At 50.5% G+C, this 24,768-nt stretch overlaps 1 protein-coding gene across 1 annotated transcript; it reads left to right on the forward strand.

Moving 5' to 3' along the window:
- Positions 1 to 462: 462 nt before the first annotated feature.
- On the forward strand, positions 463 to 20,169 carry C5H6orf118 (chromosome 5 C6orf118 homolog). The gene is made up of 10 exons (XM_051855150.3): positions 463 to 629; positions 4,053 to 4,726; positions 5,607 to 5,729; positions 6,432 to 6,491; positions 8,010 to 8,134; positions 12,178 to 12,236; positions 14,615 to 14,796; positions 17,294 to 17,347; positions 17,913 to 17,974; positions 19,944 to 20,169. The coding sequence occupies exons 1-10, from the start codon at positions 605 to 607 to the stop codon at positions 20,050 to 20,052; spliced, it is 1,473 nt and encodes a 490-aa protein (XP_051711110.3). The 5' UTR covers positions 463 to 604; the 3' UTR covers positions 20,053 to 20,169.
- The last annotated feature ends 4,599 nt before the right edge of the window (positions 20,170 to 24,768 follow it).

A 24,768-nucleotide genomic window follows, 5' to 3' on the forward strand; every position in this document is an offset into this window, starting at 1 on the left:
GCATCCTGGCCTTGCTCATCTGAGAGCCACGCGTCTCCAGTCTCCACAGGACCTCTGAGAGCGAGCAGGGTCGGCTCCAGTCCTTTCTGGATGCAGGAGTTTAACCAGAATCTCACTTTTCAAAGAGGAGGGAGGATTTTGCTTTTCCCCTCCCGCATACCTGGGAGAGGCAAAAAATGTGCATTTGGGTTCTGCTCCCTGCTGACTGATCCTGGGCGAGTCTGCACCTCCTGGGGGCACATGGATAGTGAGACTGAAGAGGCTGAACGACCACTGAGCAGCGGGCCCTGCCCTGCGCGCAACTCCCAGGGAGGGTCGGGTGCGTTGTGCACTGTGCAATCTGCTTCTCTTACAAAGACGCGCGCGCAACGCCGGTTCCGTTCTTCTCTGGAAGCTTGGAGAGGAATTCGGGAGCATGAAGATATCTGGACGCTCCCCAAATCACAGATCGTTTCTTCTTGCAGAGTAAAAGAAGCCGGCAAACGCCCGCCCGGCGCTCCCGCTAGGAGAGGGTCTGCGGTGGGCAGCAGAGCGCGGGCCGAGCCGGCTGTTGACGTCTCCATGGCGACGCGACCGCGGCCAGCGCTCCGGCAGCAGTGGGACCATGGCCAAGGACCCGGAGCCCGAGTGTAAGTGGGCGCCGGCCAGGCTGGGGACCCGGGGCTCGGGTGTAAGTGGGCACCGGCTAGGCTGGGGGTCTGGGGCCCGAGTGTAAGTGGGTGCCGGCCAGGCTGGGGGCCCGGGGCCCGAGTGTAAGTGGGCGCCGGCCAGGCTGGGGGCCCGGGGCCCGAGTTTAAGTGGGCGCCGGCCAGGCTGGAGGCCCAGAGCCCGAGTGTAAGTGGGCGCAGGCCAGGCTGTGGCCGCGGGGCTCGGGTGTAAGTGGGTGCTGGTCAGGAGCCCGAGTGTAAAAGTCTGCGCTGGCCAGGCTGGGGACCTGGGGTCCGAGTGTGAGTGGGCGCCAGCTAGGCTGAGGACCCAGGGCCCAGGTGTAAGTGGGCACCGGCCAGGCTGGGGGTCCCGAGGCCAGGGCCCAGGTCGCAAACTTAGTCCTGGAGGCCTCCTTCCTTCTAAGATGGCCCAGGGTCCTGGGGTGGGGGTTGTACTGGAGGCTCCGCTTGCGGGGCGGGGAAGGGAGGAATCTCAGGGGGAGTACAGGGGGAGTGTGGGGGGTCTGTGTGAGAGTGTGTGTGTGTGAGAGAAAGACAGAGTGTGTGTGTGTGACAGTGTGTGCATGAGACTTGTGTGAGTGTATGTGTGAGAGACTGTGTATGCGTGAAAGTGAGTGTGTGTGAGAGACAGTATTGTGAGAGACAGTGTGTGCATAAGACTATGTGAGTGTGTGTGTGGGACAGAGTATATGTGTGAGAGACAGTGTATGAGTGTGTGTGAAAGTGTGTGTGAGTGTGAGAGAGACAGTGTGTACATGAGATAGTGTGTGAGAAAGCTAATGTGTGAGTGTGTGTATGTGTGTGTGTGAGTGTGTGTTTGATAGTGTATGTTTGTATATGGCAGAATGTGTGCGTGACAGAGTGTGTGAGTGTGTGTGTGAGAGAAAGCGAATGTGTGAGAGTGTGTGTCAGGGTATGTGTGTGACTGTGTGTGCATGAGACATAGTGTGTGAGAGTGTGTGCATGAGAGAGCATGTCAGTGTGTGAGAGAGAGAAAGCAAATGTGTGAGAGTGTGTGTCAGGGTATGTGTGTGACTGTGTGTGCATGAGACATGGTGTGTGAGAGTGTGTGCATGAGAGAGTATGTGTGTGTGAGAGAAAGCAAATGTGTGAGAGTGTGTGTCAGGGTATGTGTGTGACTGTGTGTGCATGAGACATGGTGTGTGAGAGTGTGTGCATGAGAGAGTATGTGTGTGTGAGAGAAAGCAAATGTGTGAGAGTGTGTGTCAGGGTATGTGTGTGACTGTGTGTGCATGAGACATGGTGTGTGAGAGTGTGTGCATGAGAGAGTATGTGTGTGTGTGTGTGAGAAAGTGATCTGTGAGAGTGTCAGGGTGTGTGTGTGACAGTGTGTGCATGAGACTGTGTGTGAGAGAGACAGTGTGTACATGAGAGATTGTGTGTGTGAGAGTATGTTGTGAGTGTGTGTCCTGCAGCCACGGTGACTGGATTCTGACAGCCTCGGGAACCGGCCTGGGGTGACTTCCCGGGAGCCCCTGGGAATGCAGCCCCGAGCAGAGGCCTCCACCTGGCCCCCTGGCCGATGGCCACCTGGGGGCCCAGGAGCTCCTGTGAGGAGGCGGTGGGTCGGGGGTGGTTTCGTTTCTTCTTTTTCTCCCTCATACAAACGTCATGCATTTCATAAACACAACTTTAGGATTCTTCCCGCTGGGGGGTTTCTGGGGACCACGAGCAGGGATCAGAACCCCTCATTCTCTCAGGGCCCCTTTTCCTCTACTTGGTGACAATAGACCTGGATACCATGTGACGTGACGGTGGCTGCTATGGCCAGAGACTGAACTGGACGTGGACCTGGACGTGGCCTGGGTCCCAGCGGGTCTGGGGCAAATGTAGCTGTCAGGGTAAGCGGGCTGCGTTCAGAGACCACGTCTGCTCTTGGCAGGGGTGGGGTCCTGACCCCTGTAAACAAGGTCCCCCAGCCTTCCTCTCACAACTGGGGATGAGAATGGGGACAGACGGGCTTGTGTGGGGACTCACAGCAGTGACAGCTATGGACCTGAAGACGTGCCTGGGTGTGCAGGCCGAGGCAGCCCTGGAGGCTGGGGGTTGGGGGGAATAGGGGTCTGGCTCCTCCACCCTGCAGCCAGAGCTGCTCACGGCTCTGTTGGCCCCAGGGAGGCCTCAGCCTAGCCGGGCAGATGGACATCCGCTCGCTTGCTCCTCCAGGGGCTCCAGGGAGCACAGGCCTCCAGCCAGCTGCTCAGAGGCTGCAGCCGCACAGCACACAGTGTCCCCGACAGAAGTTCCCTCTCCTCCCCTTGGAAACAGCACATTGCAACAGGGCCGAGTGAGACCCATCGGGCGTGCTTAGCAAGGGCCCCTGGAGACTTCGCCCCAGCTGGGTGCAGCTGCAGGGCCTCCATCATGTGTTTCTGTGCCAACAGAGGTGCCCTCGGGGGTGCGTGTGCCGTTTGTGAGACACCTGTCCTGCCTTGCAGAAGATGGCAGTGAGGATGAGAGTGATGACGGGGTGGCCCCGGGCCCTCGCAGCAAGGGGCTGATGCAGAAGCCGAGGTTCTCCCAGGTGTTACGTCCTAGGCCTCCCCGGGCACCTGACTGGCCGAGGCCCTGTCCACACTCCCATGGCATTCGCACTGTGGGGACAGCACAGGGAGGGGTAGTGACCCCGGGTGACTGGGGGCTAGCTCAAGGCCTCCTAAGACATTTTAGGATTAAGGGGAAAAGCCCGGCGTTTACTCCTTGGCGTGTCACGTGGCAGATCTTAAGACAATGGTCCTCAAGCGTCACCGTATGGGTGTGGTGTGGTGGCTACCGCTCCGCCTGGGTCGCCTGCATCCCGTATCAGAGAACCTGATTCCCGGTCTGGCTCCTTTCCTTGTTTCTGTTCCCTGCCTGTGTGCACCCAAGGAAGCACAGGCTCAAGTACTGAGGTCTCTGTCTCCCACGTGGGAGACCCAGATGGAAGTCTAGGCTCCCGGTATTGCAAACATGTGGGGAGCGATCAGGGAGTGGAAGATTTCCGTCTCTTCCTGAGCCCCTCTTTTTCTCTTTCTGCCTTTCAAATTAGTTAGAAATATTTGGTTTTTAAAAATGAAACAATTATGGTTATATTTTTTGGGCTTTTCGTCCAGAACTCTTGCTAATACTGTAAGGAGCACTCACTGCGCCCTCCCGCCTGGCTTCTCAGGTCTTAGGCTGTGCGGGCTCCTCTGTCACGTGCACACTTTGCCCCCCTCATTGCAGCCACACCTCAGACCCGGCCGGGCCGTTCCCTGTGCCTGCCTTTCCCGGTCTGCTGCGCCCTCTGTTGGGTGTGAGGCAGGCCGGCTCTGGAAACTCACAGAGCAGCTGGCTGTGGAGCTGGCCGTGGGGCTCCTCAGCCTGGCCCTCTTCCCTGAACAGTTGACCTTAAGTGGAAGCACTGTGAGACGCCGGGGGTCAGGACCCTGTGCAACCTGTCCAAGCTTCTGAATGGCATCCAGAGGGCGCACAAGGAGGATATCTGCCAGTACACGTCTGGGCACCTGAACCCCAACAAGCTCTACAGGCCTCCCGAGACCATCCTGCAGCACTGGGCCAACGCCAACAGGCCCAGGCAGGAGATGGCACCGGGAGCCCAGTGGCTGTCCGAAGGGCAGACCCAGGAGATGAAGGACGCCTGGGCCTATTTCACCCTCCACACGGCTCTGGTTCCCGCCGACGTCCAGGATGCGCAGCTGTTCAGGTATCTGAACCCACCAGCACAGACCGTCTGCACCTCAGAAGAGAGCCTCACTCCAGCGAAGGCTCCAAGAGGGCAGGAGGAGGCCGCAGGGCACCCGAGAGAGGAGCTGCAGCTGCTGGACGTGAAGGTGCTGCGGTACCGGGCGGCCGAGTCCAGCCGTCGGTGCGTCCTGGGGCCGCCCGCCAAGGACCGGTACCAGTACGTGAGCTCCTATCTGGCGGGCATCACGAAAGCAGACAGGTACAGAAAGTTCCTGAGCTTCCAGAGAGAGGTGCTTGTAAAGGAGGATCTCCCGAGGAACGAGTTCAGCACGCACAAGGCGGCCCTGTGCCACGAGAAGAAGTTGGCAGAGGTAGGGACACCTGGCGTGGTCGCTGGCGCTCTCCCTGCAGGGGCCGGGTTCAGGAGCTGGGCTTTCAGGGGCAGGCATGGTGACCACGTTTCCAGCAAGAATGCAACACGGCTGCCCCTGGCTGAGAGTCTGGGACCTGATCCACAGGCGGTGACGGGGTGACAGGACAGAGGACACAGGTAAGTGGGAGGCAAGTGTGCAGTTCGCTACCCTGGATGCCAGCGAAGAGGCAGCCAGAGCGGGGCAGCAGAGGTGTGAGTGGCGCTGGCTGCCTCCCCGTGGCAGGGCGGGATCAGCAGGTGGTGTGTGGCAGGCAGCGTCTGCCTGGGAAACTCACGTGCCCCCCGGGAGATGCACGCACAGCGTGACCGGGAGCGAGGGCGCCTGCCGTGTGCTGACCACAGGTGTCACACCCCGGGGCCATGTGCAGGAAGAAGAGCAAACAGCAGTCTCCACCCTAAGGTGCGAGACACGTGGATTTCAAGTCTGTGTGACAATGAACTTCACTCCCTCTCCCAAGGCCTTTGTGACGCGCCCGGTGTGAAATAACCAGATCTTGAGGGTTTGGACTCTGGGAACTGCAGGATAAGTGAAAGGGCCTTGGGGTGCTGTGGAGGCAGAGGGTGAACCTGAGTGTGTGATGCTGGGAGCTGGCACAGAACAACCCCTCAGGTGACAAGACAGGGCACCTGTCTAGGAGGAGTATGAACTGTACATGGCCATACTCCTGGGCGCCTGAGGAAGGCACTGGGTTTGCTACGGGCCCTGTGCAGACCACGCCTCTGCGTCTGGCCTGGGCCGTTCTGATCTCATCCCAACAGCCTCTGCCCTGAAGGCCCAGGCAGGTGGCCTGCAGTGGGCTGCTGCTGTTTCCCCGCAGGAGCTCCAGAAGGTGTGCACCTGCAACCCCCTGCAGCTCAACAGGCTGCAGGTCTTCGGGGAAGTCTTTGAAGACGTGTGCAACAGTTCTCTGATATTCGGGGACCTCCTGAAGGAAGTGAAGGTACTGGAGATGTGCATTTCCCGTAGAGCAACAGAAAGCCTGCCAGGGATCTCCTGCCTGTTCCTGGGTTGGGTTGTCACTCACAGGGGCCCACAGTCCCCCCAGCTGGCAAAGGGCCACGTGCAGTGAACGCCCAGCTGGCCCACCCCAGAAGCTGAATACGTAGGCTTTTACAGATGATGTGTATGTGACGTTTGTCCTTTTATAGTTACACCTCCCCTTTCCATGTGGCTCTCTATGGAGTGGCAGGTTTGCTGTGATGGTGGGATAAGGGGACCGTCCTAGAGATCTGGGTTGAGATCAGCTTGCTTTACAGAGCCTGCTTTTCTGCTTCCCTAACCACAAGCCGTGCTGACCCGCGGTGCCACCATGGCCCTTTCTCCCGAGACGCCCTCATCCCTGGGAAGCTCCTGCAGTCAGTGGGGCCCAAATCCATGTAGCATCCATGTGTGCGACAGGGATGCCCCTGCTGTATGTGTGTCAAGGTCGTTTTAAAATCACAGCTGAGGCGGGCAGTAATCCTCTGCCATGCTCCAAGGACAGTGAGCTTTCACACATCTGAGTGTGTGTAATGCTTGATGAATTGTAGCAGCTCTTAGATCCTTTTCTGAAGTGTTCTAAGTGGCTGTCCCTAACCTCTCTGTACTTGCACAAGCGGCAGTCCCTCCTAACGTGGCTGCATTGGACTCTGTTTGTGTCTAGGAGGAGTACGAGCTGTACATGGCAATACTCCTGGACTCCCAGCCCACAGCACAGCATAAGGTAACAACCCACGACCGGGTGTTCCAGTAGAGCCGAGGTGTGCTCCACATCGCATTTCCTGAACCGTGGAAAGATTCTGAATCCAGGAAGCCCCATTTGCGCCTCCACAACGTGAGATGCTGATGTTTTCACTAGAGAGGGTCTGTGGACCACTGTTAGGATGTTAGTGAGAAGGGACTCAGCACTGTGTACATTTCCAAACCAATGGAGCCACTCCACACACACGGACAGCTTGGCATGGAAGCAGTGCTGTTAGCAATTACCAGAAGCACTGCCCCATGGCGCGTGCATCAAGGTGGCTGCCGTCCCTGTGTTTAACTGGTGCCACCTGCCCAGGTCTTCCCTCCAGGGCCAGGCATGTGATTGGAACAGACACTACAGGCATGCCCTTACACTTACAGAAACCGAAATAATCTCACACTGGAGCTAAGGCGGCTTCCTACTGTGCACTCAGTAGTTTAAGAATCCGGTCTTGTACGTCCGAGTTACTTTGTGTGTGTCGAGAACCCAAGCCCTGCAGTGAGGTCGCTGCTGCCCGGCCCCTCTCCAACGTCATCTGTCTGGAGCCTTCGCTGGTGCAGACGTTTGTTTGTTTTTCCAGATGTAAAGGCTACGGCTGGGGATCTGCCCTGTTCCTTATGCTTGAGGTTGAGCCTAAAAGAACGTATGAGGGTTCTAAAGAAGCTAATGAAAACCTGGAATTAAAGAGCTTTAGTTTTGTGCAGTGCAATCTGAAATCCGTAACTTTTTTTAAATAAAACACATTTTTCATGAACTTTCTCGATATTGTTGGAAGCTGGAAACCGAAATCTGCCGATGCTCGTCTCTCGTATAGATTTTGTAGTGTTTGCAAATCGCCTGTGTGCATCCTCCCAGACACTTAAAACCATCTCTGATCATCCCTAAGTTACTTAAAACGCCAAATCCCATAAAAATGCTACATAATTTGACATTATACTTCCCTGTTTAGGAAATAATGACAGGAAGCATGTCTGTGCATGTTCCACGTAGAGGCAGGTTTTCTGAGTATTTTTGAGTTGCAGTAGCTTGACCCATGCACCCTGGGGATGTGGAGGGCCGACCTCTGGCCCACGGCTCAATCCCACAGCAGAAAATAATCTGTCAAGAAACCCTCCGGACCGGCAGCCACCACCCCAGGAAGCTGACACCTTTGTTGGTCCGTGTTTCTACACGTGTTTTGTGTGGGAATGAAGATCATTTCTCACTTAAAGGAAATAGTTGGGGTGCACCTGGGCACTTCAGTCCCCGGGTCCTTTCTCCTCACCAACGGACACTGGAACTCCCTTTCTTAGGAAGAAACATTCCTGAAATAGCGAAAGAGAAATTTAACCAGAACCTCACTGGGGTAGCCTCCCCTCCCCCACGGTCCCTCCTCCCCGAGTCCTCCCAGTTCGCCTGCTTTAACTAAAATCCCCTTTCAACCTGGAGCCTTTGCGCACACAGCGGTCACCGGGAAGGCAGGTTCTCACATATTCCTGTGTGCCTGGCCCTGCCTAGACTTTTCTGGCTGAAATCAGAGGACTGGAGAGGAGTCCTGTGCAGACAGCGGACGTGGACCACGCCAGGGAGGAGCTGAGGCGGCTGGGGAAGGCCATCAGAGCAGCCATGGAGCGGAACGACAGGTGAGAGGCACCGATGGCCACATCCGGCTGCGAGACTGGGGCCCGTGTTGGGCCCAGTGACTGAGACGCTGCCTGGGACCCCTGTAGCCTGCACTGTGGTGCCTGGGTTCCGGTCCTGGCTCTACCTCTCACTCTAGCTTCCTGTCAGTGTGCACCCAGGAGACAGCAGGTGATGGCTCATGTACCTGCGTCCCTGCCAGCCCTGTCGAAATCCTGGATGGAGTTCTGGCTCCTGGCTGTGGCATGTGGCACTGTCCAGCCTCAGCTGCTCTGGGCACTTGGGGGGTGAACCAGCAGATACATGATCTGGAAGCTCTCAGTCTGTCTCTCTCTCTCTCTCTCTCTCCCCAATTTTCTAATAAATTGAAAATGAAGGGGCTGGGGCTGGGGCTCACTGGGTTAACTATGGCCAATGAGGCTGGCATCCCATGATTCATGGTTGGTTTGGATCCTAGTTGCTCCACTTCCTATCCAGGGTTCTACTTATGCTTCTGGGAAAGCAGTGGAAGATGGCCCAAATACCTGGGCTCCTGCCACCCGCATGGGAGACCCAGCTGGAATTGCAGGCTCCTGGTTTTGGCCTGGCCCAGACCTGGCTTTGTAGCCATTTGGGGAGTGAAGCAGCAATGGAGATCTCTCTCTCTCTCTCTCTCTCTGTAATTCTGCCTTTCACATAAATAAATGAATAATAAATAAATAAATACATTTAAAAAATAAAGTAAATCAGAAAAGAATGAACAGCAGATACCAAGTGTCAGTGAGCCGTTTTTCCACATTCCTGTTGCAAACCTCCGTGTGAGCATTTGGGGAGGAGAGAGGAGCTCGTGGAAGGCCTGGAATTGTTCTAAAAGCATTGCCAGAGAGTGCGGAACCCACCTAGGTGAGAGGACCACGGTGGGCTGACGGATTGAGTACTGGAGCAGGAGGGTGCCCACAGGGGGCATGGAAGACGGAAGCGGTGCTGACCCGGTGAGGCTCCGAGAAGAGGCCAGCATCCTCGTCACGGCTCCGTGAAGGGAGAATGAAGCGAGGAGGGGGATCCGGAATTTGGTGAAAGGTCCTACACAGGCTGCCCACACTGTCCTGTTTTCCCTGCAAGCAAGCGAGCTTCCCAGTAATATCAACCGAATCAGTGCAACCGCAGAATTCCCGGAAAACAATGCAGAGCACCACACGCTGCACTGACGGGACCACGCCCTCCCGACCCAGGAACCTCGGCCACTGCTCCAAGTCTCCGTGGGATTAGAGTCCAACCAACTCCGCTGGGGAGTATTCCTGCCCCCCCCCCAAACGCTAATAAGCATCTAACAATAACGATGTGCATAATAATAATAAGCTGGAGAGGAAGTGACTGCAAGGGCACGGCAAACCGTGAGCTAGTGCTCTCCAAGGGCCCACAATCTGGAGCCCGAATTTAAAAGCTGAGCACAGAGATCGGCAAGAGCAAAGGAAGAACTGCAACCAGACTGGACTAGGGGGGAGGATGGCTGAGGACGCCAGAGCCGCGTCACCAGTCAGGAGACAGTGATGACCCACCCCCGGGAGAACACCCGGGCAGGGACTTGTGTGAAAGGACATGGCAGTCGGGAACACGGCCCAGAGATGGAAACGAGAGGAAGAAGTAGAAGAACAGATGGTTTAAACAGAAGACAGGCAGTGCCAGCGCTATGGCGCAGTGGGCTAAGCCTCCGCCTGCAGTGTCAGCGTCCCATATGGGCACAGGTTTGTGTTCCTGTTGCTCCTCTTCCGATGCAGCTCTCTGCTGTGGCCTGGGAAAGCAGTAGAAGGTGGCCCGGGTCCTTGGGCCCCTGCACCCATGTGGGAGACCTGGAAGAAGCTCAAGGATCCTGGCTTTGGATCTGCACAGCTCTGGCCATGGCAGCCATTTGGGGAGTGAACCAGTGGACAGAAGACCTCTCTCTCTCTCTCTCTCTCTCTCCCTTTCTCTGTCTGCTACTCTACCTCTCGAATAAATAACTAAAAGTTAAAAAAAAAAATGGGAAGATAGTCAAAGAAGATCTGATTTGCACATAATTAAAGTCTCTGAAGGAGAAAAATAAGCAACAGAATAAGCAATATTTAAGTTTATAAGGCCGGCGCCGCGGCTCACTAGACTAATCTTCCACCTTGCGGCGCCGGCGCACCGGGTTCTAGTCCCGGTCAGGGCGGCGGATTCTGTCCCGGTTGCCCCTCTTCCAGGCCAGCTCTCTGCTATGGCCAGGGAGTGCAGTGGAGGATGGCCCAAGTGCTTGGGCCCTGCACCCCATGGGAGACCAGGAGAAGCGCCTGGCTCCTGCCATCGGATCAGTGCAGTGTGCCATTGGAGGGTGAACCAACGGCAAAAGGAAGACCTTTCTCTCTGTCTCTCTCTCTCTCACTGTCCACTCTGCCTGTCAAAAAATAAAAAAAAAAAAATTTTAAGTTTATAAAAAATGAAACATTTCAGGAAACTAACCCCAAATACACATGTTAAGAAGTCTGTTATTAATCTTCCATCTTGTTTTATCTTTTAACAAATATATTTTTAATAAATTATTATAAACATTTGAAAGATAGGGAGACAAAGAGAACAACAGATCAGGAGAGCTCCAATTTGCTGGTTTTTTTCCCATTGCCTGCCGTGGGCTGGGGACAAAGGTTGGAGCCAGAAACTCAAGCCAGGTCTCCCACGTGGGTGGCAGGAGCCGGACGACGGGAGCCATGAGCACTGGCTCCCAGCGTCTGCATCGGCAGGAGGCTGGGGTCTGGACCAGAAGCAGGGCTTGGCCCAAGCACAGTAGTGTGGGGTGTGCACCTAACAAGTGATGTCTGAGCTGCAGGGCCAGGCACTCCCCTGAGCCCCTGATGCTGCTGTGTTTGTCTTTTAATGTGTGACGAAATAAGCTGACGTGTGTGAAAACCACAAGCCATTAGGCCCGTGTAGACTTGTGGCATTAAGTGACAGGAGTGGGCTGATATTTTTACCTGAATCACAGTGCTCACCTAGGTAAATGAGGCTGTTCAAGAATATCCATGGAAAATGGAACCTTCCAAGAAGCTTATTTGGCTACAAAAATGTTGAGATGTGTGGTTACAAGGGCTGCTTTAAAACTTCAAGGAAAATTTGTATTATGAAGAAACCTTGATGTGTGCATTTCTAAAGTGTCTGCTTCAGGAAGAATTTGTCTTTGGATTTCATTTTCCATGAAATGTTGAAGAACCCTTGTATGTAAAAGTTACTAGACTTTTTCCTCTTTAAATCTGATAGAAATAAGATAGTTGATTCAATTGAGTTTGAAACATGAAGCTACAAAGAGGTTAGAGGGCTTTTCCCCCCTCTTCCTTTTAAATTTCGATATTTTATCTTTAGTTCAAACATAGTGTAAATTGTAAATTCCACTGGTGGGGAGGAACCACAACACACAGGGAAAATGCATGTGTACCCCAGCATCGGCCCTGGGTTTGCCTTTCACCTCAGCATCTAAATGATAGTTTATTTGCCTACTTTCCTCCAGGAAATTCAGGTCACAAAAATCATACCAAGAAACACACACTGGAAATAATCGATTTTAGATCAATCGACTCTTTTAAACAACAATGTATGCAGCCTTGATGGGTAGGTTTGTTCAGCTTGACTGACCCGGCTCTCAAGTTACAAATATTTTCAAGTTACTTTATATGTTAGAGAGCGAAGAGGTCAGGGGCTGGTGTTGTGGCCTAATGGGTTAAGCCGCTGCCTAGGGCACTGGCTGCCCCCCTTCCAATCCAGCTCCCTGCCAATGTGCCCGAGAAAGCAGCGGAGGATGGCCCGAGTGCTTGGGTCCCTGCTCCCACATGGGAGACCTGGATCCGGTTCCAGGCTCCTGGCTTTGGCCTGGCCCAGCCTTGGCCGTTGCGGCCATCTGCATAGAAGATATCTTTTTTCCTCTCCCTGCAGCTCTGCCTTTCAAATAATTTTTTTAAAGTGAGATCAGTTTTTGACTCTCAGCTTAATCAATGGCTTAAAACAAAAGATGAAAAGGTTCAAACGGGGCGTAATATCTCACCGTGGGTGTTTATTGTAGGCTCAGAGAGGAGTTAGCGGTGGAGCAGGAGCTGCTGCGGTCGGCTAGGAAGAAGTCAGGCAAGTGCTTGTGGGAAGTGTGCCCCCTGGGTGCCCCCGAGGCCTCTGTGAAGACCGCTGGCCCCTGCCCCTCTCTGCGTGTGGCCTCCTCCAGCAGTGTCTCAGGGATGCTGCTACATTTTTCCATTAATATCTCCCCTGCACCAAGTACTTTAGGAGGAAGCCCAGTTTTCATGTAACACGGGTTGTGCGTCCCTAATCTGGAAGCCCAAAGTCAGAGTGCTGTGTATCACATGACGGCACAAGAGGGGCTTCCACGCCTGACCTGGTGCAGCGGGCTGTGTAGCAGGACCTTCAGGGGTGTGCGTCAAACGTGGACACAGCACACGTGAACTTCATGCTGAGATTTGGGTTCTGTACCCAAGGTGTGTCACTATGCTTCTTCAAGAATTCCCCAGTCCTGAAAAGATCCTCCCTCCTGAGCACTCCCAGTGCTGGGCATTCAGGCCAGTGTTCCTCACCCTGTGACCTGTGCTTGAACCACAGGACATAACCCACCTCCTCAGAGGTCCCAGGATCCATCGCTTCGGGTACATCCGGGTGTTTACTGTCCCTGCATCCGCATACAACACGTGCTCTGTCTCACTGTCGTCTAAGATCTTTAGGCTCCAGCAGGACACTGAATTGATTCAGATCTCTCTCACGTAGAGAATGCTCTCGTCTGGAGCAGGACATTTGGATCAGAACCCAGGAAAGTGGGCCAAATGATATCAGTATGAGAATCAGATCCCACAAGGAACCGTGGAGGGATCAGAAGTTATTTATCCTAAACAAAGTGTCTGGAACATGTAACAGACTTCCTAGGGAACAGTGGGCCCTGCTGTGCAAACCCATCTGGGCTGGGGGTACAGGCACAGTTGCTGGGAACACTGTCATTTCCAGGGCACCAGCAACCGAGACAGAGTGTTCTTGCCTTCAGAACCTTTGTATTTCTCTGGCTTGAACAAGCCGGCGAACCTCTGTGGTGTCTGAATCTGGGATGCTGTCCACCCTGCCAGCAGGTCCCCAGCCTCTGCCCTGCACGGCCCCACCTGCAGTGACTGGCAGAGCAGGGCTGGCTAGGGCTGGGGGCAGCTGCCAGGACCCCAGGGCCCTCACAGTCACTGCACATGGGCGTGGCCACCTCCTCACGGGGACTCTGAGCTTCTCAAACTCACTGCCCACTTGTGAGGCTATTGAAGCCGACCCTTCAGTGAGGTGCTCTGTGAGGGTTGCACGTGGTCATCTGTGTAAGGAAAGCACAGACTGTGGAAAGTGACCCTGCCTGAGACCACCTACCCTCCAAAGGGTGGACCCAGGAGCCAGGAGCATGAGAGATGCAGAGAGCGAGGTGTTTGGTGACACCTGGTAGAGGGAGCCGTGACCAGCAGGTGGAAGCAGGCAGCTCCCTTGGACACTGGGCTCCTTTCTGCCCTACCATGCGGAGGCCCTTCCCCCAGTCCCTCACTGGTTGAGAAGCATGGGAGGTGCATCCTGAACCCAATAGGGCGTGGGAGAGGGAATGGGGGCGGGTGTTGCTGGGCAGGTCTTGGACAGGGAAGAGGGAGTTGCACTGTGGTATCAGCAAGGCTAATATCTGTTCTTTGCTGACTTCAGAACAGCGGCAAGTCACAAAGACAAGTGGTTTGGGGGTTGCAAGGCAAACTTAGCAGTTGACATACTTTGAGGGTTTCTTTTTGCAACTCTATCCTGTGTGCTTCTGAGGCCCGGTGTCATGGCCAGACTAAGGCTAAGCCGTCTTTCATGAAAACACACCGTGGTCATTTCTCCCACAGACCCTTCCTGGTCCTTCTTCCTCTTCACACCGCTTAGTGGGAAACTAATTGCATTTTATCAGCGCCTATGTGTGAAATGGATAGTAAATTGCCTTAAATGCAGATAAACAGTTTATGATGTGATCAACCCAGTATTATGTATCTCCCTGTAATCGTGAAGATGGTTCCTGAGAACTCAGTCAAATGCCACTTGTGAACAGAGCACTGGGCTCCATCATCGTTTTCTCAGCATCTCTAAGGACACGAACCTGCTCCGGCCGCTCCTAGCTCTGCGCAGATCACAGCTCTGACGAACGTTTCCCCGGCACCTGCTTCTCCTCTCCTTCCTACCAGCAGCATCCGTGGTGCTCACGCAGCAGCGCGTCTGTGCCAGGGCCTTTTGCTTCCCAGAATGCAAGTTCAGGAAATAACCACGGCTGCTAATTATATGGATGAATTAAAGGAGGAAGCGCCCCGTTCTTGGCTCGGATGGTTTTTATTGACCTGCTTGCAGCTTTATTTTATGGCTATAACATACATACTATTATTAATGACACACGATGCTGTTGATAATAAAAGCTGCCGTTGAACACTGCAATACTCTGCTTTGAACACTATTTCCAGAATCCTCCGAGGAAAATGCGATTGATGAGGAGCAGCTTACGCTGACCCAGAAGGTAGAAAGGAAGAGGTGTGAGATACTGAACAAGTGGGATGAAATTCAAGCTCTTGAAAAGCAAATTAAAACAACTTTGGTTCACACAAGAATTTCAGATATCACGGAAAATGGGATTAAGAGCATAGAGGTATGCCCTTCCTCCCTCCCTCCCTCCCTCCCTGCCTCCTCCCTCCCTCCCCCCCTTCCTCCTTCCCTCCGTCCCTCCCTCTTTCCTCCCTCCCTCTCTCCCTCCCTCCCTCCCTCCCTGCCTCCTCCCTCCCTCCCCCACTTCCTCCCTCCCTCCGTCCCTCCCTCCTCCGTCCCTCCCTCTTTCCTTCCTCCCTCCCTCCCTCCCTCCCTCCCTCCCTTCCTTCCTAACTAGATGATGCCCTGTGAATAAATGCTGTAATTGGTTTTTGAAGCAGTGAAAACTAATGAGTTTATAAATTTTTTTTGTTGTGGGCATGGTATAATGCCAAAATCATGTGAACTTTAAATCATAATTGAAACCTGTTTAGAAAGGTTGAATCTAGGAAATAGAAGATTCTCCAGTGCTAACTTACATTACTTTAGCTATAATTTATATTTGCTCTTTTTTTAAAGATTTATTTATTTATTTGAAAGTCAGAGTTACACACAGAGAGAAGGTGAAGTAGAGAGAGAGAGAGTTCTTCCATCCGCTGGTTCACTCCCCAGTTGGCCGTAACGTATGAAGCTGATTTGATCTGAAGCCAGGAGCCAGGAGCTTCTTCTGGGTCTCCCACGTGGTTGCAGGGGCCCAAGGACTTGGGTCACCTTCTACTGCTTTCCCAGGCCTTTGCAGAGAGCTGGATAGGAAGAGGAGCAGCTGGGACTCGAACTGGCATCCATACGGAATCCTGGCACTGCAGGTGGCAGCTTTACCCCCTATACCACAGTGCCGGCCCTATTTGGCTCTTTAATTCAAATACTAGAATGTTCAATAGAATTGCATGTATTAACTATTATGTAATCATTCTATGGTTTTGCATTTGAAATAGGCCATTTCTAACCAGAAAAATAAAATTAAAAAATAATGAATTGTATTGAGACTTTACATAGATGCTGTTGTGAATATATATATATATATATATATATATACAGGTAGAGTTATAAACAGTGTATATATATATATATATATATATACAAACACACAGGTAGAGTTATAAACAGTGAGAGAGAGAGAGACAATAAATATATATTTTTAAATATTTACTTAGTTACAAAGAAAGAAGGAGAGACAGAGAGGATCTTTCACCTGCTGGTTCACTCCCCATTCAGCCTTAATGGGGATCCTGGAACTCCATCCAGGTCTCCCATGTGGGTGACAGAGGTCCAAGCACTTGGGACATCCTCCACTGCTTTCCCAGCCACATTCGCAGGGAGGTGGTTTGGAAGAATGAAGTAGCTGGGATTCAAACTGGAGCTCAAATGGGATGCTGGCTCCTATGGTGGAGACTTATCCTGCCTCACCACAATGCTGGCCCCTATGAATATTTTTAAATCCTGTTTTATTTAATTCTTAAAAATACTTAAGATGTCTCTTCCATTATTAACTCTCCATGAGAAATGAAGATCAAAGATGCAAATAACTTGACTGGGGTCACAGCAGGTGGAAGAATTAGCATTGCAACTCAGCCTAGCTCTGGGTTATACACTTTCCTGCCGCCTTATAATTATTGCTAATATGTTGCATATCTAGAAGAGCAAGTCTTTGAGCCCCTTTGGCCAGTATTACTTTGTTTACATTTAATGTGGATTTATGTCAATTCACTTGGGAGTAAGTGACAATTCTCCAATATTAATACTTCTATCCAGGATAATTTTATACTCATTTAGTTTATTCCTATGTTTTAGTCTTAAGTCATTTTTATGTGCTTATTTTTATGGCTTTATGGGATCTGTTGCTCTGATGAGTGGAAGTTGAAGACTTATTTTACAGTTAACGATCAATTGTTGCTGGTATATATAAAAGTGAATTAAAGATCAGACACAGTGTGTGTTCAGTACCAGACTTCCACAATAATGAGGACATTGCAATGCAGGGGTCACATGAAGGTTCTATCTTCCCAGAGCATAGAAAAGTGACGTTTACACCACACTGCGGTCTATTGTAGAGGCAACAGCAATATGTTTAAAACAAGATGTATACACTTCTATCAAAAATATTTACTGCTAAAAAATACTAACAGTCATGATGGCTGGGAAAAATGATGTCAACAGGCTTATTCAATGTAAGGTTGATTCAATCAATAAAATCCAACACAAGTGTAACACATCAAAAAAGCAATGAAGGGATGCATGCGAGTATTTGCATTTATATATTGTTTCCAGCCATCTTAACAAATTCTGTTATTAGGTTGGAAAGTGAGAAATACTTCTACTTGGTAATTTCGCTAAAATTTTCTGGTGTTTTGAAGCATCAGCATCTACCTCTTCCATTATTTGATCCAGGGAGTCAGGCCCCTTTCTTTATAATTTCGCCTTCATTTTATTCTTTATGTATCCATCTGTCCTTAAATTTTATGCCATTGTATATTCATACAATGCTTTTTGTTCCATAGATGAATATGATTAACATATACTCTTACTCAAGTATCTTGCTTTTAAAACCTCTTTTCCTATAGAATGAAGCTTTGAAGTTGGAAACATCAAATAAAATTTTAGAGAAGAAAATAAAAGTAAGTGTTTTTGTTGAATCAGTATTTATCAATTTAAACATATCTTCAAGGACTTGCTTGTCTGTGTCATAAATCAAGGAAGAAAATATGCATTCTTTTCTTAAATGATAATTTTCTGTAATACCAGGCATATCTGCTATCAGACATTAGTTTAAAGCTGGAGAAGTTAAGGCTAATGCATTTATGAAGAAATTGTACATTCAGTTTTAATTGCTGGGTGTGCTACCCATTGCTGGCCATTTCTCTAACCCTTCCATGCATTGTCACTCCATGTAATGAGCTGATTGGGTGACAAGGAGTATAATGAACAGGGTTCTCTGACGACTTTCAAAGTGCCCCTCCTAACTGCACGTTAATAATTTGTTGGTTAACATGTTTTGGTTCTGTTTCTATTACACGTCGAAGCAGCTAATGATAATCTCTCTGTTATATATAGTATGAATTAATGTTATACCTGATGCTAGAAGTGGTACTGTATTTACATTCAGTATTATTGACATTGTATTACATGATCACTATCAAGGAATTAATTACACATGGTGAGTTGATTTTTAATTCTTGGCAGATTATTGAAAACCACGTGAGGCACAGCATGAGAAGGAACAAGATCAGTGAGGAGGATCAGCAGTGAGTACTGGCGTCTTGATAAGAGGTAGAACAGTGTCCTGCGAGTCTCCGACTGGCTGAGTCAAAGCTGCATTAGACTATTCGAGATGTTCACACCCAGGAGTATTTACATCCTTTCATATCCTTTCATTGTGCTCAAGAATGCCCATCCTAAGATTTAAAACTCAGTCTGCACGTATCATTTACTGATATTCATTAGAAAAAGTTGAGTTATGGGTGAATTCTCACAAGCAGAAATCAAGAAAATGGGGAGATACATGGCTGTGGGTAGATTTCTTTTCTTTCTTTCTTTTTTTTTTTTTTTTAAAAGATTCATTTATTTATTTGAAAGGCAGAATTGCAAAGAGGCAGACACACACACACACACACAGGGCGGGGGTGGGGGCGGAGGAAGAGTTCTTCCATCTGCTGGTTCACTCCCTGGATGGCTGCAATGGGTGGAGCTGGCCAATACAAAGCCAAGTGCCTGGAGCTCCCTCCGGGTCTCCCACGCAGGTGCAGGGCCCAAGGACTTGGGCCATCTTCCACTGCTTTCCCAGGCCACAGCAGAGAGCTGGCTGGATCAGAAGTGGAGCAGCCGGGACTTGAACAGGTGCCCACACGGGATTCCGGTACTGAAGGCAGCAGCTTAATTTGCTATGCCATAGCACCAACCCAGCTTTCCTTTCTTAAGTAATATGACTTTAATTATGATAAAACTTTTTAAAAATATTTATTTTTATGTATTTGATAGACAGAGTTATAGAGAGAGGTAGAGCCAGAGAGAGAGAGAGAGAGCGAGAGAAAAGTCTTCCATCTGCTAGTTCACTCCCCCACATGGCTGCAACAGCGTCTTCCGGGTCTCCCATGCGGGTGCAGGGCCCAAGCACTTGGCCATCCTCCACTGCACTCCCAGGCCACAGCAGAGAGCTGGATTGGAAGTGGAGCAGCCGGGAGTCAAACCGGCGCCCGTATGGGATGCCAGTGCTGTGGGCCAGGGCTTTAACCCGATGCTCCATAGCACTGGCCCCGGCGATAAATGTTTAAAGAAACGTTGTACATATACTACTCTGAATTTTTAAATTTAGAAAGTGAGTAGTTGGTTCGCATCGACTGCTGCGCAGTTCCTATTCTGCAGGATTACTGTTCCTGGAGTTGCTGCTGCCGCTCCGCTCTCGGGATTTGGTTTGTTTGGGAGGCACAGAGCACACAGAAGGTCACTGGGTGTGACCACTTAGGCCCAGTGATCGCATCTGGGAGCCAGGGTTCTTCTGTTTTCCTGTCCTCCTGTGAGTTCAGTATGGCTGTCTCAGGGGTCAGGTCCACACTCCACCAGGGGAGACACGGGGGTGGGTGGCCGAGAGCTTCTGCCCTTGAGGACTGTCTGTCTTATTTGGGAAGGAAGACCCTTTCAGGGAATATCACCCTGTGTCACTGGCCAGCGCTCTGTCCCAGTGCCACCCTTAGCTGTGAGGGAGGCCGGAAAACAGAGCATTCCACTCACTAGCCTGTGTGCTAGAGAAAGCCAGGGGAAAAAAGCATTAGGAAGGTGTTGAGAGAGCTATGCAGGTGGATCCTGGTTAGTGGTTCTTTATATCCAGATAATAATAACAATAATAATAATAATAATGATAGAAACAACAGAGCTGCACCTAACAGGTTTGAAAAGCTCCTTTCACAGCCAGAATGTAAACAGTGCCCAATTCGACCTTTACACACCCCCGTCTCCATAATGGGCCCCTGTGGTCACACTTACTCTTAGTCTGAAGATGCCACAGCGAAAGGCACCTAACTGTTCAGCAAATCTGTGATGCATTTGAGACAACAACTCCACTGAAAATGTTCATTAAAGCAAACGTATATTTCAAAGTCCCATCTTGTCTGCTTTTGAGCAAATGTGACCTGGAATAGATGTTAATTTTGAAATTTTCTTTTTTTTTGCTTAGTGTATTTTTCTAATCTATTGTTTTCATTTGCTATGTATTTTAAGGGGCCTTTGGGAATTCATTAAGGGATTCATAAAATTAGAAGAAACAGAAAATCTCTCTCAAGCGATGGGAAAAGCAAGTTATGGAGACTCACAGCTGCCACACACATAGTGTGGGTATTCGCCGACGCGTACATGGGTGGAAGATGCGTCTCACGTTGTCAGCCCTGACTGCTCAATAAGTTAATATGGTTTGTGTGTTCTGTGCAAGGTATTACAATAAATATGTGTCCACACACTTTGTTTCACTTTTGCATACATAGTCACGGAAATACAGTTCTTGAATATTTTCTGCTTTCACTTAATAACTTGCCACTGGGGAAAATATTTTTTGACTGATGAGACCAAACAATTCAGTACATAGACACACAGGTCAATCTGCTTATTCACCAGCACACTTTGCATATGCATTGATATACTTTAGTGGTGCTGTGCTTAGTAGCCCCTGGATGAGATGAGACTGGTCAGCTGTTCTGGGCTGCTTTGCCTGCCCATGTCTCCGCTGATTCTGGTCCACGTGACAGCCTTGTGACTTGGGCTTATTTTTTCCCTACTTTGCCAGTCTAAGAGTCTAGAGTAAGTGCGAGTTTGATTCCTCTGGACCATCATACATAGGCCTATTCTGAAGATCACATGGAACTGACTGGAAGCAAATAATGTTAGGAAGTATTGAGTTTTTGTGGGGGTTTTGCTGACCAGGAAATCAGGAACCTTGGGTTAGAAAGCTCAAAACCTAAAACAACACTTGGTCTCTTGACGTTCCATGAAGAGGAACAGGAGGAAGCTGAGAAAACCGTGTGCATCCTCAAAGCCACTGTGTGTGTGTGTGTGTGTGTGTGTGTCCCAAGGGAGCAGAAACGAGGGCCAGGAGGGACAAGGACAATGGACCAGGAGCTCTGTCCAGAATGCAGAAGCAGAGCTTAGGGCCTGCTGTGTCTTCTCCACAGGACGGGAAATGCCATGAATGAAGGAATGCCGTGAGTGCGACCTATTTCCCCTTCCTGCCCCAAACCTCGTTTGTAAGTGTGTCGACGCGATCCTGGATTGTGAGCAGGGGGCAGGGTTGGATGCCACCTCGCTTCCCAAGAAGAGTGCGTTCCATGCAAGGAGAGAAGTGAGAAAAAGGGCTCTGTCGATCAGAACCGTGGCCCTGAAGACGCTTGCTTGTTGTGGAAGCTGCGGAAGTTTTCTGTCCCAGGCGATGGCTACAGAGACGTTGGAGCTTCTGCAAACCCTGGGTCCTTGAACAGAGTCCAGCGCTGTGGGCAAACAAAATGAGTGACAGATAAGCTTGCTTATGTCAGGTCTGTGGCTATTCGGGTTAATTTGCTGCTACAATCTAACTCAGTCAAGCCCGATCTGTAAACACTTACCCTGAAAACACTCATGGACATGTGTGCATGGAGATTCTCTCTCTTTCTCTGTCTCTGTCACTGCCTCTGTCTCTCTCTTCCCGCGTCCTCTGTGTTGCTGGTTTTCTACTTACCTATCATCTGTCCATCTACCCGAATACCTGAATACCTATTGATGCTGACTATATATCTGTGGCATGACAATGGAAAGAGCGTGATGGCTCCTGAGTAGGCAGTGATGGTCCTGGTGGTTAAGTCTCACTGGAACACTACACAGTCGTTAAAAGACACATGGCTACACAGGCAACGTGGGCTAGACTTCAAAGCCATAATGTCGCATGAAATGAAGGCAAGTTTCAAAGGGATTCATACTGATTAGTATCATTCAACAGAAAACTAAACAATGCATGTGAGTAAGCATGTGTTGGCTAAGACTCACTAATTCTAGGATGTTGGTGAACTATATTAGAGAGGTGCCGGCGTTGTGGCATAGTGGGGTTAGCACTGCCTGCAGCACTGGCATCCTCCATGGGTGCTGGTTTGTGTCCCAGAGGTTCCACATCTGATCCAGATCCCTGTCAGTGGTCTGGAAATGCAATAGAAAATGACCCAAGTGCTTGGGCCCCTGCGCCCATGTGGGAGACCTGAATGAAGCTCCTGGCTCCTGGCGTGGGCCTGGCCCAGCTCTGTGGTTGTGGCCAACTGGGAGCTGAGCCAGCAGATGGACAATCTCCCTTCTTCTCTTTTTGTGTCTCCCTTTTTCTCTGCAACCCTTTCAAATAAACAAACATTTTTTTAAAAAATTAAAAAGAAGAGGGAGAAGAGATGAGAGAGGACTGAGTTAAATATTTTCATGATATACTATTTAATTTTTCCTTTAAAAAGAAAAATTTGAAGCAAATATTACAAAATCATAATGCATATTTAGGCCAGTGCCGTGGCTCAATAGGCTAATCCTCCACCTGTGGCGCTGGCACACCGGGTTCTAGTTCCGGTCGGGGCGCCGGATTCTGTCCTGGTTGCCCCTCTTCCAGGCCAGCTCTCTGCTGTGGCCAGGGCGTACAGTGGAGGATGGCTCAAGTGCTTGGGCCCTGCATCCCATGGGAGAAGCACCTGGCTCCTGCCATCGGATCAGCGTGGTGCGCCGGCCACAGCACGCCGGCCACGGTGGCCATTGGAGGGTGAACCAACGGCAAAGGAAGACCTTTCTCTCTGTCTCTCTCTCTCACTGTCCACTCTGCCTATCAAAAAAAAAAGGTAAAAAAAATCATAATGCATATTTAATATTGATAACTGATCCATAGATGTTGGCAATTTTCCTACACATTGCCTTCTAATGATGTTGCTTTATGACACTTATTAAGCAGATATCATAAACTAGACACTATTCTAAGCACTGTATTTGTATCCATCTATTGAATTCTCCAGTTACTATTCTCAGTACTTTATTAAACAATGAATGCTGTCTAGGTATATGGAAAGTACAAAGGTAAACTCAGAACTTGTCAGCCCTGTCCTTGGTGGGAGAATGTCAGAAAGGCTGCAGGACCTTAGAGTCCTAGAGGATGAGAATGGACTGGAATGGTGTTTCTCGGCAGAGGAAGCTGTTCAAGGTAAAGACAAGCACATGTTCACTGGCTTGTGAAATGGTGATGGTGGTGGTCAGTGGTTGTGGTAGAGATGGTGGAAGTGGTGGCACTGAGGGCACTATGGTGGAGGTGATGCTGGTGATGGAGGTGATGGTAGTAAAGGTGACAGTGGTGGTGAGGATAATGTTGGGAGTGGTACCGGTGGTGATGGTAGAGATGGTGGTGCTGGTGGAGGTTATGGTAGAACTGGTGATGGTGTTGGCAAAGATGGTGATGAGCATGATAGTGGCAATGCTGCTGTTGGCGGTGGTGAGAGTAGAAGTTATGGTGGAGATGGAAGTGATATGGTACTGGTGGAGGTGATGATGGTGGTGATGGTGGTGATGGTGGTGAGGGAGGTGAAAGCGATGGTAATGGTCGCTGGGTGGCTGTGGAGGTGGAAGTGACGGTGATGATAGTGTGGTGGGAATGGCAGAGGTTTTGGTGACATAGAAGTGATGGTGGTCACGTGGAGGTGATGATGGACGTGAGGATTGTTGAAGTGGTGGCGTAGGTGGAGGTGGTGGTCATGGTGATGGGGTGTTTTTGAGAGTGTGAGTATATGTATGGGTACTGACAGTGTTAACAGATTAGAGGGGATTAGGACAATGAAGTGTGCATCATTGCGAAAGGCACTGGAGGAAGGCAAGGCCTGCAGTGGGTTCAGATGCCCAGCAGGTGTGTGGCCTGTGCGACTGCACTTAGATAAGGAACGCTAGAGGAGGGCGGGTTTGCGGGGTGGGGGCAGGATCATCCCATTAGGGACAAACAGAATCCTAAAGTCTCTGGGAATTCTATTTACTTGGAGATGTGAGCAGAGTTGGGTAGGTGACCTGGGTGCTGTGAGAAAGGAGATCTGAGCGTCACCAGCAGGGGGCGGGATCTCATGGAATCATGAGAGGAGTAAATTGCCCAAGGAGAGCCCATGGAGAGAAAGAAGTTGATCACGCTTGGCAGGCTGAGCCCCGAGGAGCAGGGCTTCGTGTAAGAGATCCTATTTCACCATGCTTAGCTAACACCTGTGGGCATTACTTCAAATTTGTTTTTTTAAAGAAATATTTGTTGAGGATTTAATATGGGATGAACTTATTATAGGTAAGGGAGATGGAGATTGCATTGTAGTGGGGAGGGACAGGCAGCCAGGTATATCTGTACATATGCAACATGTTGAGTAGTGCTGTGAGAGTAAAGTGGAGGGAGTGGGAAAAGCGGGTGGGAGATGGAGGACGTTGCCATCTGATCCTGAGTCATGAGAGAAGTTCTTTGTAACATGATGTTAGAGCAGACGCAAAGGAAGAGAGGGAAGTCGCGGAGTGTCTGGTGGAGGCATTCCAGGCGAGGCAGAGTGGGTGGAGAGACCCTCATAAGAAGGAGGTGGTGAGTCTGAAGCCCAGCTGTGTTGGGGAGATGGTGGCAGAGGAACAAGCGAGAGAGCGATGCCCAGCAACCAGACGGCGGCTCCTACTGTGAGGGTGGCAAGACCAGTCCATCTCCTGCACTGAGCATGGACTGCAGGAGGCAGGGATGGCAAATTTATGAGCCACTTTGAGCCATGGTGCCAAGGACTAAATGAAACACGAGTCTAGGCATCTGTGAGGGTGTCTCTGTAGCTCTGGTTAACATCTATAACGTGCTGCTGTTAGGCAAGGGGATGACCCTCCCGGTGTGGTGGCCTCATCCAGCCTGCTGAAGGCAGTAACAGCAACATTGGTGGTTTCCCTGAGAAGAAGACATTCTGTCTCAAGATGGCAGCCTCTACTCCAGCCTGCTGGTCCAACCCAAAGATTCCAGATTTGCCAGCCTCTACATTTCATAAGCCAGTTTAGTCTAATACATTCTCTCTCTCTC

This window comes from Oryctolagus cuniculus, chromosome 5 (assembly GCF_051225735.1).
Source record: "Oryctolagus cuniculus isolate XC-2025 breed Fujian yellow rabbit chromosome 5, ASM5122573v1, whole genome shotgun sequence".
In the NCBI taxonomy this organism is placed as follows: Eukaryota; Metazoa; Chordata; class Mammalia; order Lagomorpha; family Leporidae; genus Oryctolagus; species Oryctolagus cuniculus.